This window comes from Empidonax traillii, unplaced genomic scaffold (genome assembly GCF_003031625.1).
Source record: "Empidonax traillii isolate 1590-97213 ecotype Southwest subspecies unplaced genomic scaffold, ASM303162v1 scaffold28:size2823434, whole genome shotgun sequence".
Classification (NCBI taxonomy): Eukaryota; Metazoa; Chordata; class Aves; order Passeriformes; family Tyrannidae; genus Empidonax; species Empidonax traillii.
This window is the reverse complement of record NW_020955221.1, coordinates 813,662-830,877: the sequence shown is the minus strand read 5'-3', so window position 1 is coordinate 830,877 and position 17,216 is coordinate 813,662. Positions and strand designations below refer to the sequence as shown.

Below are 17,216 nucleotides of genomic sequence, written 5' to 3'. Positions count from 1 at the left end.
TAACTAAATAGCAGATCAGGCTGTGATCCATAAATTCTTTTTACTGTTGTAGGTATCACCTGACTTGACAGCAAAAGGAATGAAAAATTATATTTTATATAAATCTCAGTATTTGCAAAGTAACAGGCATTGACACTTTCATTTCTGAAAAAAATGTAGATTTGGTCTACGGACAATGTTGATAAGCTTGGTGAACATGCAAGGGACAAAAGTAGGGCCAGTGTTACAGGTAACACGGGGTAGTCTAAGGTGTTCAGGAGCTGTGCTTTATACCGTAACTCTTGTCCAAGATACTTAAAGATTATGGGACTTTGTGATGCCCATCTGTTTTCAGTCATACTTCATGGCTTGTTTTGTCAAAATTTATTTACTGCTACTGCCTTTAACTTCTGGAAACTCTTAGGTGCAACGTCTCTCCTTAAAACAATCAGAAGAATTTGGTGAGCTAAAATGTTCCCTTCAGTTACAACAGTTTAACTGTACGACCTCAATGTTTTCAATGAACTAAGACGTGTGGAAAGAATGGTTTAGTATTCAGGAATATTAGCCTAGGATTTGGCAGACCTCAAGGCAAGTCCAGGCTCTGCTATCTGTGAAGTTAATTAAATTTCACAGCTCTCTTGATTTTATTCTCTTCCTGTGACTTCAAATGGCAATTTGCCTACAACAAACTTTTCAGGGAAACAGTGTGCAACATGCTGGTGCTTTGTGACTTGGAGAAGGCAGGGCTCCTCCTCCTCTCTGAGGAAAGAATTTCACCTAAAATATGAGAACATTTGGGTAGTGTAAAACTACCTCTTTAAAGATGAATCACAGAATGGTCAGTTTGGAAGGGACCACAGTGGGTCATCTAGTCCAACCTCCCTGCTCGAGCAGGGTCATTCTACAGCACGTTGCACGGGACTGCATCCAGACATTTTTTTTTCTCCAGGAGAGATTCTACAGCCTCTCTGGGCCTCACTGTGGATCGCTGTTCGTAATTTCTCACGCGTTCATGCAGATTGCTTTGCGAAGAGGCGTCCCAGCTCTGCAGGAGCAACCGCGTGGGGAAACGCACAAGTCAAGTCACGGTAGGACATGCGTTCATTTTACTTCTCTGTGTGTGTGTATCTCTGCCTGCCTCCATGCCTGCCCGCATGCCTGCCCACCGACGGCTGCGTGTGCGCTGGCACCTCACCGGGGCTCACTAAGGTTTCCCAAACCCCAGGCAGGTAGGTAAACGCAGATCCACCCCCGTCCCAGCGGCCGCGGCACGGGCGGCGGGCTGCGCTCCTCCCCGCCCGTGGGCTGCGCTCGGCCCCGCCCGGCCCCGCCGCCTCTCCGCGGCCGCGCTGCCAATGGGTGGCCGGGACAGGGGCGGGTCCGGCCGGGAGCCCGGCGGGGGGTTTATATCGGCCTGGCCGCGGCACCGCCGGGATCAGCGTCGGCAGCATCCCGAGCGAGATGGAGGGCGGGCGGCAGGTGGCGAACTTCGGGGCCGGGCCGGCGAAGCTGCCGCGCTCCGTGAGTAAGGGCCGGGCTGGGGCGCGGCGCGGGTTGGTGTCCTCGCCCTCACGGCTCACCCGCGGGCGCCGGGGCAAAGCGAGGGCAGGGGAAGCTCGAGTAAATAGTCATTAAAAGAGTTAACCCGCACAGCGCCGAAACCTCCTTTCTTCTCCCCTTCCCCACTCAGCGAACTGCCGTGGTAAACTCGGAGTTTTGAAAGCGAGCCCTGGTGTGGTTTTTGGATTGCTCTCGGAGTTGTTTTTTCCAGACCAGATCATATGGCATCAAGGGCATTTCGTTAGTTTTGGGATGGGAAGTAGGCACTCAGTGTAGAAGGGTGGCTGTGTGGAGTATTCCATGAGAAGTCTTTATTTCAGAAATTATAATGACTGTGGTGTACACTCAACCCTCTGGAAAGTTGCATCAGCAGCCGTGGATTATCCAGTGGGATGTGGAGAGGGGGAAGTTTCTTCCAAACTCTACGCATCTGACTTTCAACTAAGGGTTATGTACTGTAGATTTTTTGTTTCTTTTCTTAATTTTCTTCATAGGGGAAGGGAATATATGTGTTATTTAAAATTTTTCTTTAGGCAAATGAATTTGCTACAGAGCAGCTTTCTTGATTTTTTTTGTCTTTTTTGTTCCCTCTCCCTCCTCTCTCTCCACCCCCGTTTCTTTTTTCTCTCGGAAACGTCCTTTGTAGACGCGGTTGCCAAGAAATTTGTTGTTCTGTCTTGAACCCTTGGTTTCCGAAAGGGGCTCTCAGTGGGACTGCTGTAGTAACCAGATCTCTGAGAGACTATTGAAAACTGGATTTAGGGTTTGAGAAGGGCATGGCTGAATGCTGTATTATTAATTTGTGTTCTTCTCTTGAAATGCAGTGTTCTTTTGTGGACTACTCTATCACCTCACTTGTTTCTCTTTGATGGTGCTTCACGTGAAGTACTCTGACTGAAGCATGAAGGTGGATGGAGCAATTTGTGGCTATTATAAGACGTGTTATAGATGTCTATTGTCAGGCATGGGCAGATTGTCTGATAAATGTTACTAGTAGAACTGTATTTTATCAAGCAGTTCTAGTAATCTGTGTGCTCCCTTTCATTTCTCCCCCCCCTTTTCTGGCATGGATAAATTTGATTGTGGAAGATGGTAGTAAAAACTTAACAATCTCTAAAATGAAAAGCAGCACAACTGTTTTCAGTTGACCTCTTGCTGACCAGCTGTTACAGTTTTACAGGCCGTTCAGATACCCTGTCAGCAAGATAGATCTCTTGTTACTGAAACTGTCCAGAGTATGCAATTTCTTGTTAAATCCTGGGGTGCATTCAATGCAGTGTTTGTTTTGGTGACTGTTCTACTGGGGCTTCCTCTTCTCCCACTTCCTTTAGGAAAGCTGAGAGTGTTCTGGCACTCATACAAGAATTTACTGAAATCAGAAGCTGCAGATCCAGTGGCTAGAATCTCATTCTACTTTGTTAATATTCAAGATATATGGGAGAAGACAGAAAAAAAATGGAAGGCTGAAGCAGAAGATTACTTGGCTAGGACTTCTAGGAGTGACCTGTTTTTTTTTTGGTGGTCTCAAAATTTTGCTTCATTTCTTTCATAACTTTCATTAAATAGAAAAGGCTCATCCTCAAAAAGTGTGGGCTTCATTCTGTAAAATCAGTCGTTGTCCCGTTGGCTCAGTTTAAGGTATCCAGTTCCCCAAGCTGACCTTTTCTTTATTATTTCTTCAATACCTTGGTTGTCCTATTTACACAAATCAAGTGAAAGATCACAGATGCAGGGGTGGGTATGGGTATTTGGGACGCTTACTTAGAAAGAGTATGTATGCACACATTAGGTGTTTTGTAAAGGTTAAGCGTTCCGTTTGACTTCTAGAAATCATTCTGAAATCTGGAAATGTAACTTTTGAAATGCTAACTTAAAACATGGTCTCCACGACAAGCATATGATTTAAGTTTGCTATCTTATGAAAACCTTCTGCTACTAGATACAGTGAAATTATGTTGATGACTGTAGTTCTGTTAATCTCATTTGACAAGTGTCAGGTTATTGCAATGTAGAGCAGCTGGCATAGATGCAGTGCATCAGAGATGCCAGATAATTGAAAAAACCCTTAATTTATTTCTGGATTTTTTTTCTTTTGTTAGGTATTATTAGAAGCACAGAAAGAGTTGGTAGACTACAAAGGACTTGGTATAAGTGTTCTTGGTAAGACTTAAAAAATTCTACATTTTTCAGAATTTCAATATTTAACAGAATTGTTTAATAAGACTTTTTGATCTTGGTGTTTCAACTCCTTTTCAAATACCTTATTCTTGTAGCATGTATGTCCAGAGACCCCTGCTTCATGGCCTATTTCTACCATTCATTAGAGGACTCTAAAATGATACATAGCCTGATGTTTAGAGATTCAAAACAAAGGACTAGAGAGAAAAGATAACAAATCATATGTCAAACATTAGTACTTTCAGGTCTTTGGAATAGATGTGTATGTATAGAGAGAGAGAGAGAAAAGAGAGAGAGGCAATTTATAAAATAAAGGTTTTACATATCTATGAAAGGCTGTGTATGTGTACACACATACTGTATACAAATGTACTGTATACCTCTGTGTGTATAGATACCATATATAGTATCTTACATACCGGATGGCAAAATACTTTACGTAAACTTGATGTATAGCATCCTTCCCATTAGGAAGGTAATATTGTCTTGCCATAAGGAGGAGATGTCTTTTGTGCCGTATAGGTAGCTGACTGGCTTTTTAGCCCCAGTTGCACAAAAGATTTATGGAACAAGATGGTCAGCACTTTACTAGTCCTATGAAACTGTTTAGTTGCTAAAAGTAAAATGTGCAACTGCACAGATTGGATTAATGTTTAAATTGTCCACCTACACATAGAAGGCAGCCTATGAATTTAAAAAAGGGATTAGTATTAAGTGTTCTTATAGCATAACAGTATGAAGAAGCCTTGCTAAAAATAATAGAACAAAACAAACTCCTGTACCTTATTATATAATTGCTATAGCATTATTAGCAGATAAGATCCTTAGAGTGAGGAAAAATTTAACCTCTCTAGGGAGTAACTTTTTTCCCCCTGCAAATGTAGTTGCTCTTGGGGGGTAGTAAAGTCATGTAGGTCCAAATGTCAGTGGTTAGGTTTTGCCTGTATCTGGACAAGACTGCAAATATAAGTCTTCTGTGGGCACTTAGAAAGGGTTGGGTTGAAAAAAAAGAAATAGGAATGGGAACTGGGAATGACAACCTTCCGACATTTTGGGTCAGTAGTGTAAAAGGTTTGAAGCTTAACAGAATTTTTAAATCAAGTTCATGTATTACCATCCTGTTTCATGCTGTTTCTTCTTTCTGTTCCACCGAAGAAATGAGCCACCGTTCCTCAGATTTCACAAAAATTTTAAATAAAACGGAAAATCTCATGCGTGAATTACTGTAAGTGAATTACTTTCTGCTTATTTTTATTTTATGGTTGTTCTAGTTACATCAATAATGTGGAGAACTTTCCATGAAAGTACCTGTTAGTTTGTTTTTCCATGCGTAGGTACTGTGTATGATAGAGTAATAATCTCAGGGAGGGCACTGATCTTCTGTTTGTCTGATACTTATATTTTTGAATTTGACAAAGAACTCCTATTAAGTTGTTTTTTATATGGTTACTATACATTGAAAAGTTGACTATGTTTTGAAATTTGGATTTTTGTCACCTCTATAGAATTCATGATGGACATGACCTTAAAGGGATAAAAGCAAACAATAGAAATCAGTTCTCTAGTGGTATAGGGGTGATCTCTGCATTGCTTGTATTATTGTTTTATTAACATGAGCACTATGGACGTGTGTTAGAATCACCGATCAAGAGCTCTTTCTGTATTTGCAGAATGACACATTTTTTTAAAGTTTGAAATAAATATATAATGGATTAGAATTACTATTTTCATAGTAGTTAATAATGTTGGTCATTTAATATGAGTACTTGACCCTCAATCACAGCCAGAACTACTGACAGAGGGATTTTGCTGAATAATTTGAACAAGTAATTTTTGTGACTATATGAGCAACACTTGCTCTGTGTGTGTAATTTACTGTACCACTGCACTTTCAAACTGAAGGGTCTCGAAGTGGAATTCTACTGTGAGCACTTCAGTGTGCAGTTCTTAGCCTGACAGAAAACCTGTGAAGGTAGCAATAGACAAAATTAAAAGTCAGCATTAGTTCTGATGGAATGTCATTCAAGTTTCTGTGTACTATGTTTGTACAGCTACTCAGAAATGAATTCATTTAATGCAGTCCTCAGGGGTGGGGAAGGAAAACTATTCAGCAAATTTATATCACTGAAATGTATAGCATTACTCTTAAATATTTGTTACTCAAGACCAGTGCTGAGGTAAGTTAATAGGATTTGGTCTAACCTCTGGGCAAAGAGTCTTCTAAAATTACAGAATTCTTCATCAGTTGGTGTTAAATGCATGGTATCGAATAATATGCATCCCATGTCTTCTGGGAATAATAGAAATGGTTATTTCTTTTATGCAGAAATATACCAGACAACTACAAAGTTCTTTTCCTTCAAGGAGGTGGATCTGCTCAGTTCAGTGCAGTCCCCCTTAACCTCATTGGTTTAAAGGAGGGAAGACAGGCAGATTATGTGGTTACTGGAGGTTGGTCAGCAAAAGCAGCTAAAGAAGCAGAGAAGTATGCCAAGGTGAATATCGTTCATCCGAAACTGGGAGCCTATACAAGTAAGTTGATGATTGCATCCATCTGCGTGAATGCTTAGCTTTTAGCCTTGCTCTAAAAATTGATCCAACTTTGCTATTGGGCTGTTAAATGTTAACTAGAGTTGACTGGCCAGCACTCAAAAGGTTGTCTGCCACATCTCTCAGCATTCATCACTGGGAGATCTGTTAAATGGCTTAACAGCCTCCACCAGAAAAAAAATTGCGAAATGAGACTGAGCAGATCCCAGAAAATAAGTGGCAGGAAGCAAGTGTCTAAGCAGGGAAGTGGTCTGGGTTGTCTCAGTTTTTTTTTTTTAATATTTAACTGAGTTCTTAAGCTATTCACAGGGATATTGTGAGGTGTTTCAGATTCATGTGTAGTCAGTAATGAGATTGCTCTAAAATTTAGAAGCGTGTCCAGGATTTTAACCTTCTTGACCCAATATATGAGAGACCTGCATTCTGTTGCCTACCTGTAAGGATTCCTAAATACTTATCTTTCCCGCCTCTGTTTCACTGAATATACATAAATAATTCTTGGAGCAGGAATACTTAGTTCTAGTTTCTACTCTTACTAGTTTTGCTCACTTTTCTTCCCTGTGGTCCAAATTATAGCATTTGAATGGGGCACAGGAAGGAATGGAACCTACAAGCTTCCAGTCTAGGGGAGCATATTCACTATTTGGTAGCTGTAGACAAGGGGAGAGGCAGTAAATAATCTTCCCCTCCCCACTCTGTCTCCCCTCAGGAGGAGGAGAAAAGAAAGGAAGACCAATTGGATAAAAGAAAGGAAGAGCAATTATTTGTTCTATGCAAAACCTGTTCTGTGCTGTCAGGACATGCCTATATCTTGACTGTTGACATAGGAAATCTTTACAGTTATGTAAATCAGTTGCAAAGTTTAAATGGGAGGAAGGTAGATAGCCTTGTGTTTGTTCAGCTTGGGTGAGACTGAAATGCTTCTGGGTTTGCACAGAAACACAGCTTTAGAGAACTTTGACAGTGAGAATTTGGATGCTTCAGTGGTTCCAAAGGCAGCATGAGAATTCTTGAACCCACTGCCTGAATTCCTTTGAAATGCTGTTTTAGACCCCTAAGACAGTAGTTTATAGTCTGGAATTGCAAACTTGATGAAAATAGTTTGAGAAATAAGGGGTGAAAATGAAAAGGTTTTGCAAGATTAATGATGGCTCACCAGAGAATTTCAGGAATGCACTGGTGTATTTGCTTTGCAGATATACTATCTTCCTCGTAGCAAGATAATTAATATTTTATACTGCAAACTGTTCTGCATTTGCACTTAGGTTCTATATTCAAGTAAAATTGCATGCCAAGAAAATTACCTATCTTCAGCTGATCTATGGGTTTCTTTTTTGTCTGTCTCAGACATTCCTGACCCAAGCACTTGGAATCTGAATCCAGATGCATCTTACGTCTATTACTGTGCTAATGAAACTGTCCATGGTGTGGAGTTTGATTTTGTACCTGATGTCAAAGGAGCAGTCTTGGTTTGTGATATGTCATCAAACTTCCTGTCCAGACCTGTGGATGTTTCCAAGGTAGAGTATTGGATCCAGTGGCCACCCAAAGCATTTTCAAACTTGAATACGTGTAATTAAGCACTTTGAAATGTCTGGATGGCCAGAGATGCTGAGCAGTGAAATTAAGGATGTTTTGTTAATTGAATATCTGATTATGGATAGAAGTGTTGAATTTTCAAGTTTGAGATTTCCATGTCTATCTGTTTTCCTTATTTTTTCATAAAAACTTACTAAACTATGTTAAAATTGTCCATATTAATAGCTGCCCAAGATTATTTGTCTATTTGATGGTCTTCGCTGATGTTTTAGCTGAAAGAAATATCATTTGAATCATATTTAGTCTATAGATAGTATATATGTTGTCTATACAGGGTACTGTGAATTAAATATTTTAATCCTGTCTTTTACATGAGAAATCTGTAACCCCTTTTAAGCTCCCAAAGCTTCCTGTGCTGCATAATTACGATGTCTACTTCACAGATAATACAGAGGCAGAACATAGTACTTGCCTATGTTTGTAAAGTGTGTTATGAGTAGAAGTGCTACCGACTAGTGAAGTAGCATGTTTGGCATTTCTTACCTGTGTGTAGCAAAAAGGAGTAATTGTTAGTACATTCATCTTGGCTTTTCCTGATCTTCCTGTTTGAGCAGGTGGATTTTATGATACCTGTTCTGAAATACCAGATGGGTTAAAAATACCGTGAACTGTGTCTGAATTTATCTTTAGTAAATTTGCTTAGAGTAGTGTGAAATTTGGACAGGCTGCCTTGAGAATAATTTGTGGTAATTAAATAAACATTTAGCAAATTGTTGTGAAACTTGTGATTATCTTCCTCAGTTGAATAGCTGTTAAGTGAACTTTGTAATGAGAACTTCTCCTGACTCTTCTTTTGACCTACAGATTGCTCATTTTCCACACATTCTGTGGTATGTTCAGCTGAGTAGCATGCCTGTTGTATAACGACCCTGCTGTTTTACTCAGCTGTAAGTGAATGCATGTAGCAAGCCTTTCTTTTCTTCTTCCTTTTAAAGTTTGGTGTGATTTTTGCTGGTGCTCAGAAAAACGTTGGCTGTGCTGGAGTTACTGTTGTAATAGTACGTGAGGACTTGTTGGGATTTGCACTGAAGGAATGCCCTGTTGTACTGGATTACAAAACACAGGCAACGAATAGCTCTTTGTATAACACTCCCCCATGCTACAGGTAAGTCACCGTGCTATGTGATATCCCTTCTTCAGAAAGCTGCTGCACTGCCATCTGCTGCTCTTACCTAAAAAAGCTTCCAAAGTTAAGTATTTTTTGCCCTCAAGTCACTTATATATTGGAGTCTTTCACGTGACTCCTGTGAAAACATAGGGCGTCCAGCCATGTGACTGTTGTAGGCTTTGGGTTGCATGCTGCGACTCAGCTATGAAGGGCATAGTCTTTTTCAAAGTAAATATTCTATGTTGTAAGTCCACTGTATAAAGTTTCAGGATGCAGTTCTGATTTACAAGAACACAGCTCTAGTCAGTTCAGTGGGGATACTTCTGTCATTGCAAATAGGTAATTTGGCACTTATACTTCCTTCTTGGATACTAAGTACAGTTTTCTCCTCAGGTTTTTCTCAGCATTTGAAACTTCAGATCCCTATTGACTTTCTTTACTGGATAATAGTAAATATTGTTATTAAAGTTTTAAATTATATAAAATATCACAAAATGATGTATTTACCACTGTTGATTTTGAAATGATACTGTAAAAGATTTTTTTAAAGGCAGTTTAGTCATTGCTTTGCTTTATTCTTTAGTACGATTCTCTGTTTTTCTTTGACTACTGTCTCAGTGTTTGACTTGATATCCAAAAATAAAATTGATCTAGCTTCCTAATCATTGCTAGCAATCAAGATCATGAAATTTTCATATACCTGGTGATTTCATATACACAAGAAGCAGAACAGACTACAACTTACCTTTTTAAAATTGATATCTCCTAGCTTCTGATTGGTAGCTAGTGAAATGATGCTTTGCTACTCGAATATTTAGATGTTGAACCAGTAATACCTTCCCATTCTTAATTGGAAGAATTTGTATACCAAACTGCACTGAAATGATTAAAAGATAAAAAAAGTCAATCCAGGTATCCTTTTTTTCCCCATTTTTAAAAAATATCTTTGAAAATAACAAATTCTACTTTTCAAGGTAAGATTTCCTTTTGATTCAAATAATCTGATAAGGCAGTGTTTAGTCTCAGCTCTTACACCTTGTTTGTACATGCCAGAATCTGGAAAGTTTGGCTGCCTATTGATTTGCAACAGATATTAAATGCACTGTGTGGGTGTAAAGTTCAGTGATTCCTGTGTGTGAGGCCTATCACTTAATGCCATTGCTTACTTAAATTCAGTAAAATTTGAGGTGATACTGATTTTATCTCTGAATGTGCTGATTGTCACTGCAGAGTGTATTATTGCAGTGACATAGGGGCAGTTGTCTGTGTCAGAAGAACGGTATATCTTGTGAGCATTTGTTTATTGCAGATTTTACAGTGCAGAATTTCTTTTCCCAAGTTATATGTACACTGTAGAGTATGTAGTGCTGTAATGATGTATTCTTTCTGGCAACCTGTCTGCCCTATTGGCTGGGTACGTCGAGTATCCTTAGGGCTGCTCTTAAGAATTAACTATACAATGTTTCCAGATTTTTGTCTTCTAAACGTAGCTTTGTAACATAGGCAGTATGTATGTCTTTGTTGTTTTTTTTTTTCCCTCCCAGTGACTGATGACGCCACTATTTCAGGATCAATTATTTGCCAAGTCACACATACTGTTTTTGGACACTGTATACTTGAAAATGCCAGCTTTGAAATCCAGCCATTGATATTTTCCAAGTACAAAGCTATTTCCATTTGAAAAACTGAAGTTCTACTTAATCGCAGCACTTGAACACAGTGTTGTTCCTCTGTTTGAATAGCAAAACAAATAAAATTCTGCAGCTGTATTTTAGCCACTGCAAAGAACTTAAAAAAAAGAAAGTGCTGCCTTAGGTATAACTCAGTATCTGTCAGTAACCTTAACAGGGTAGTGGCAGGTTAAGGGAGCTGAAAATAAAGTTAAACTAAGTCTTTCTCATTTCTGGTCACCATCTTGGCAGATTTCACTTCATGCTACAGACGCACACTGGAGTACACTCCAGAATCCAGAATGTAATGGACTGTAGTGTTGGCAAGATGCACATCTGTTTGGCTTGGCTCTTACTGTCTGTTCCAGTTTAAGGAACTGGCAAAGCTTCTTACTTCTCTTTTTCTCTACCCTTTTCCTTTCACTTGCTAATGGTTTGCTGGCAAACAGGCATGAAATATTAACTGAATTTGCAAAAGCTACTTCAGCGGGATGTTAAATTAAATTAAGGTGATGCTAATGGCTTTAACCTCATGGTGCTACAGAGCTGACTCTTTGACCCTGTTCTGTTTAGCTAAATTTGACAGTGAATTTGCTATAAAAATCTAATTTCCAAGCTCTGGAATTTGCATTTAAAATTGTTCCAAAATCATTCTTTTGACTGACACAAAAGAAAGATAAGAGATTTCATCTGGCTCGGCTTTGTGAATGACTGTAAGACTGACTTCTTGGAATTAACTTGTCCAAGAAGTTTTGCTCAATGAAGTGAGGGCAAGAGGTGAATGTGGCCCTTTATATTTGGCAAGGGTGTAGGCTATACTACATTTAAATCCTTTATGCTGGCGTAGTTGATAGCATGCTGTCATAAATGTGGCAAGATTGTGCTCTCAGAGCTATAAGGTGCTTATAAAAGGCAATCTGTAACCTTGATTAGTCTGCTTTTCTACAATGTTCAAAGATCTGGTACTGTCATCCTCTTAGAAATTAAAAGCAACAAAATTTAAAACAGCCTCCTTCTAGATAGGAAACTTTTAGGGTAGTGTTTTCTGAGCACTCCCTTGGAATCTATAATGAAGTAACTAATAAGAACAAACTTGTTGGAAATGGGCCATAAAAACTTGTGAGCAGGTTTTTATGTAAATTGTTGTAGCCGTGGGAAATGCCTGAACTTGAACAAGCTGAGTTTTGTTGCAAAACACAAAGGCAAAAGGCTTCAAGGATTTTTTATGTTGCCTTTAGTAACTAGCTTTGAAATACTTAGTCCCAAGCCATGTGATGCCAGTAGGCTTCCTGATCTCTTCTTAGAACTTGAATGGTAATGAAGACTAAAGTGTATTACATCATTATTTGTTTTGCCAAACTTCATAGTTCATGTGGGCAAAAGGTCCTTTTAGACAGAAATGGGATTAAAGTTTTTATTTTTAACATTTGTGAAGATGTGGTTAAATTTCTGGTATTATTAATGCACATGCATTTGAGATTTGTATTTTTGCTAGGGTGAATTTGCGCAGGGTGAATGCTATTAACTTTTGTGCTAAATCTGGCTCCTTCTAGGACCTGACAGGCAGTTGTGTAGTCAATGAATTGGCAGTCCATGCATCATGTCTAGGGATGTCCTTGGGAGCCCTGCAGGAAAACTGCAGGACATGGACTTCTGTGATACAAAGGATTATCTTTGGTCCAGCAGATTTGTTGCTGAAACATTTTGCGAACTACTAGACAAGACTTCTTTCTTTTCCTGTTTAAATAAATCTCACTGAAAAATGTTCTTTTCCTTTTGCAGTATTTATATCATGGGATTGGTACTGGAATGGATAAAGAATAATGGTGGAGCTGCAGCTATGGATAAACTTAGTTTAATCAAATCACGAATGATTTATGATATTATAGACAAATCTAATGGATTTTATGCGTAAGTTGCTGTACTTTTCCCTTTGGTTTCAGTATTCGTTACAGAGCCAGACATGTTCATAACTTTCAAGAGTTTGATCGCAGTGTATTTTTAAAGTCACATTTTGAGGACTCCCACAGAAATTATTCGTGCAAACCATTTGCTTGGTAACTGTCCAAAGGTGACTTTTATTCCAGTAGAAAGTTACTCCAAAATATCCTGTATAGATCAATATTGAAGCATACTGAAAACATATTCTAAACTTAATAAAATGCAGGAGCCTAGGAGAAGAGTATACGAAACCCAGCTATGCAGATTCTGGTTTGTATGCTTACTGAATCTCTTGGGGAAATATAGAGCAAAACAGAGAAAGTTGCCTTTAAGAAAGAAATTGTAGAAACCACTTTAGCATTGTAGTCTTCCGACCACCTTGTCCAGTAGTCAAAGACTCTGCTTTTTCTCTGTCAAGCAGTGCATTTTAGTACTGAAATGCTTTCTGAAATAAAAGATGATCAGACTTCAAAGTGGAATAAATTTTCTTTATATAGAATCATAGAATTAACTGGGTTGGAAGAGACCTTCGAGATCATCAAGTCCAACCCTTTATGTACTGTTTATTTTCTTCAGTTATTTTGATGGCTTTCCAAAGCAGATTTAACCCTCTGATTTTTACATATTGTTGTGAGGTGTTTTTCAACTCACAGGACCTATGTATAGTTAAAACTGAAATTGTAATACTTTTATTATTCACCAAGCTCAAACTAGTAATTGGGTGTGAAAATGCAAAATATTTTACTTCACTTTCAGTATAAAACCAGCAGTTAGGGGACCAAACTAATTTTCAAGTCCAAGTTTGGATATGGCAAAATAAATTTGGGTTTCAGAATAAAACTGGTTGCAGTCTTAATTGGCAGGGATAAGGTTTCATCATAATATGTAGTACATTTGAATTATGATCCTACTCCCACAAAATCCAGAGGGCTTTTCATAAAACTCAGAAAGCAAATAAAGCCTTGAAAAAAACATCCAGTGACAAACAGAAATCTGTTTCTATCAAGTTGGTCTGTAAGGCAGTGAGTGGGATATGCAATGCAGATGGGATGGTAAATAGTCAGCTGGGAAAACAGAACAAGCTTCACTGACTGAGCTGTAATGCATCTTCTGAAGCAATACAGTTAAGATTGTGAATTTTTTTACTGTATCTATGACTAAAAGGAAGACTTAATCTGAAGCTGCCTTCCCAGTTGTAATGTGCCACCTGATCTGTGGAATGCTTCCCTGGGTTAGCAGAGTGGCAAGCCATTTAGCAAATTGAACCTTTCTTCCGCCAAGTGCTATGTGCTATTTGCAGTTTGCTTTCCAAAGTCTGTGCACCGAGTTGCATTAGCTTGCTTAACAGCAACTGAATATTATAAAAACTATAGCACGGCTACAGTAACTCAGACATGGGAACGCTTACAAGCATAGACCTTTTTGAAGAGTGTTTTTGTGGTTGAGCCTGAAGCAGAAAATTTGCGTAGGCAGGTATTATGATGGATTTTTTTTCTTTTTCGTTATGGGGACATATGGACAATGGAACAAGGGAGAAACTAAGAAGAATGATACCCATTCTTTTCCAAATAGAATAATAATAGATATGAAATGTACATGCAATTTATGAGAACTTATTCCTAATGAATGACTGTAAGAATCTTCATCACAGCCTTAGGAAAGAATAAATCTGAAGGCTTCATACCTCCTTTGTACTAGAATCACTGAAGAACGATATTTAAATCTTCTAACCTTTTCCCATCCTTTCTTGCCTTCACAAAATAATTGAAGAGAAAATAAATGTATTCTGAATTTTCCACTTCAGATTAGGTGGGATTTTAAGGTATTAAAGAGCCGTGGTGCATCTTGTATATGTTGTGGCCATGTACACAATGCCACATTTGTTCTAGAGATACCTCTTCTCTCCTTGAGGTGTTCATGCTTCTGAGTAATACTGATTTAGAAAGTGGACTGAAACCACTAACAGAAGTCATTAATGTCCATGGAAATTTTCTAATGTTGTGTTTTTGTACTTCCTTTACCTTTGTGTAGCTGAGTCTAATTCTGGTATCATGTTTGACTACCTGAGTAAAAAATAAGTGTGTCAGTCTTTGAAGACAAAGAAAAGAAACTTCTTGAGACTTATTCAGAATTCCCTGTAACTAACTTCACTTATCCTAAGTAACTGTTTTCTTTGTTTATTTTTTTGTTTGTTTATTTTTTTGTTTGTTTAATTTTTTGTTTGTTTGGGTTTTTGTTTGTGTTTTTGCTTGGGTTTTTTGTTGTTGTTTTTGTTTGGTTATGGCTTTTTTTGTTGGTTTGGTTTTTATTTGGTCTGTGTGCAAGCCTCTCACACATTTCTCGGGGCAATTTTGAGTATGTCAGGAAGGGTTAACAAGCTTTCCACTTCACCATTTCCATTAATATACTTGTTTAAAAAAGGAAGATTGCTTTCTTTCACAGAAAGTAATGACCTTTTTGATTATAGAGGATCAACTTTGGTTCTAAACATTCTAAAACTGTATATAGCTGAAAACATAAATTTAGCATAAAATGGGCTAAGCATTACATTCTACAATCTTTCTAGATGTCCAGTGGAGAGAAAGAACCGAAGCAGAATGAATGTCCCTTTCCGTATTGGCAGTGTTAAGGGTGATGAAGCCCTGGAAAAGAAATTTCTTGAGAAGGCTGTGGAACTTAACATGATATCTCTGAAAGGACATCGGTAAGTATAAATCAGATTAATGTTTTTCCTGTGCAGAACAAACAATTACTAGAGTGGTGATACAGCAGCAGGCATTGTGCATTGACTTACCAGCCTTTCTCATCATAAGCTCTTTCTCATGTTGGTTTGGCACCACTTGACATGAGTCTAGAGACTGTAATCAGAGACTGCTGGTGTCTCAGCTACTGCTTCGATGTGGTGGTGGGCTTCAAAAAGCTTTCTTCTTAATTCTTCTTTCTTTGGCAAATCTATCTCTGTGCAAATGCCAAAGAAGGGGTCACTTGATTAGATGGTGTCATTGTATGAAGCCTCTCTGGTGGCTTGTCTTCCTAGTGGCAAGAGTTCTTTCCCATGTTCAGTAGTGTTTGTGGGATTAGCTTTTTGATGCCATAGGGGTACAGCTTTGGAACTGTAAATAACTATTAAATACTAAGCTTCTCTAAATTGCAAGCTTGCCTTGAAGAATTAAATATTGCTTCTCAGTCACATAAAATGTGAATTTTATCCTTTTAGAGTAGGTATGGGTTTAAATGCCTGTGAATGTTATTAATGTTTTCTTTTTTTAGAATATACAAAACTTTTGGGATTTTTTCTTCTCTCTTCTTTTCAATTCAGATCTGTGGGAGGAATCCGTGCCTCTTTATATAATGCGGTGACTGTAGAAGATGTTCAGAAGCTTGCAACGTTCATGAGAAGCTTCATGCAGATGCATCAGTCATAAATGCCCATGGGTTAGAGCCATGCTGCACATCTATGAAATAAAAGCTAAAGAGTTTGAAAGTTACTGTGGTACTGCACAGCTATAGCGCACAAGTTGTATTTTCATTTAGTTCCTGTAGCTATTTTAGTTAACTGTGTGGGATTGAGGCCCAGTCTTGCAATGACTTGGCAGTCTTGTCTTTGCTGAAGGTGAGGATCCCTAGACTGATCATTTGAAAAACAGTATTCTCAACATGTAGTTAAAATATGAGTAGCATTGTAAGGTGCTATGGATCCTAGTCTGTTTCTTGCTTCTAGTCACAAATTACTTCAGCAATGTCTTGTTTTTAGTAAACTTCAGGAAGCAAAATTTGTCGTAAGCTTTCTGTAATGCTTTACATACTCTGTGACTGCACAGTGAAGCTAACATGGTCCCTAAGGACGTATAGTTGGTTTATTGGATATATTCCAACAGTATACCACCAGCAGTATTTAGGAGTTAATATCAGTGTTCCTGACTTGAAAACCCTACCTTCAGACTACTGCTCCCGTGCTTGAAGTACTGTCATAACAATTGCAAATAACTGGTTGCAGTTAAAGTCTGCAGGACTGGGCCTCTTTTCCTATTATCATTTATTAGTTTAAAGCTAAGATTCATGCATCTGATTAAATCAATTTATAAGATTTTTTTACTTCTCTATGCATTTTGTATATTAAAATCCTAGATTATTAATTTTATATTCTTATTTTGTAGTATGCATATTTGCTGCTCCCAAAAACTTGTTCTTAATTTGTTATCTTTGTGCCAAACTGAATTGCTGTATTCCACTCAATGGACTGGTGACTTTCTCTGCACTGACTTTCTAGCCCAAAATGCAGCAGACTTTCTTGTCTGGTTCTTCTTAAATGTCTTCCCTCTCCAATTGCTCCAGTACTTTTTCTGCCTCTTCACTGTTTCAGTTCAGTAGGCTTTTGTACTTGGAGCTTTGTCCAGCTGTAGTCAATGCAAGTCTTGTCCTCTGGGTATCTGTGCTGGGTTAGGACCTGGCTGGATGGCCGGGCCCAGAGAGTGCTGGTGAACGGGGCTGCATCCAACTGGTGGCCGGTCACCAGTGGTGTCCCCCAGGGGTCAGTGCTGGGCCCAGTCCTGTTTAACATCTTTATCAATGATTTAGATGAGGGGACTGAGTCCACCATTAGCAAATTTGCAGATGACACCAAGCTG

The 17,216-nt window shown here is 38.6% G+C and overlaps 1 protein-coding gene across 1 annotated transcript; it reads left to right on the top strand.

Moving 5' to 3' along the window:
* Positions 1–1,373: 1,373 nt before the first annotated feature.
* Positions 1,374–16,903, top strand: PSAT1 (phosphoserine aminotransferase 1). The gene is made up of 9 exons (XM_027909815.1): positions 1,374–1,503; positions 3,642–3,702; positions 4,876–4,945; positions 6,047–6,252; positions 7,618–7,790; positions 8,805–8,974; positions 12,430–12,558; positions 15,155–15,292; positions 15,908–16,903. Exons 1-9 carry the CDS (start codon positions 1,444–1,446, stop codon positions 16,011–16,013), a joined length of 1,113 nt encoding a protein of 370 aa, XP_027765616.1. The 5' UTR covers positions 1,374–1,443; the 3' UTR covers positions 16,014–16,903.
* Positions 16,904–17,216: the final 313 nt, after the last annotated feature.

What these genes read in the sequence shown, in the direction of transcription:
- PSAT1 (XM_027909815.1), top strand. Translation starts at nt 1,444, where the DNA reads ATGGAGGGCGGGCGGCAGGTGGCGAACTTCGGGGCCGGGCCGGCGAAG. An exon ending in ACTTGGTATAAGTGTTCTTG is followed by an intron (nt 3,703 to 4,875) that starts GTAAGACTTAAA and finishes GTTCCACCGAAG; the next exon opens with AAATGAGCCACCGTTCCTCA. An exon ending in AAATCTAATGGATTTTATGC is followed by an intron (nt 12,559 to 15,154) that starts GTAAGTTGCTGT and finishes CAATCTTTCTAG; the next exon opens with ATGTCCAGTGGAGAGAAAGA.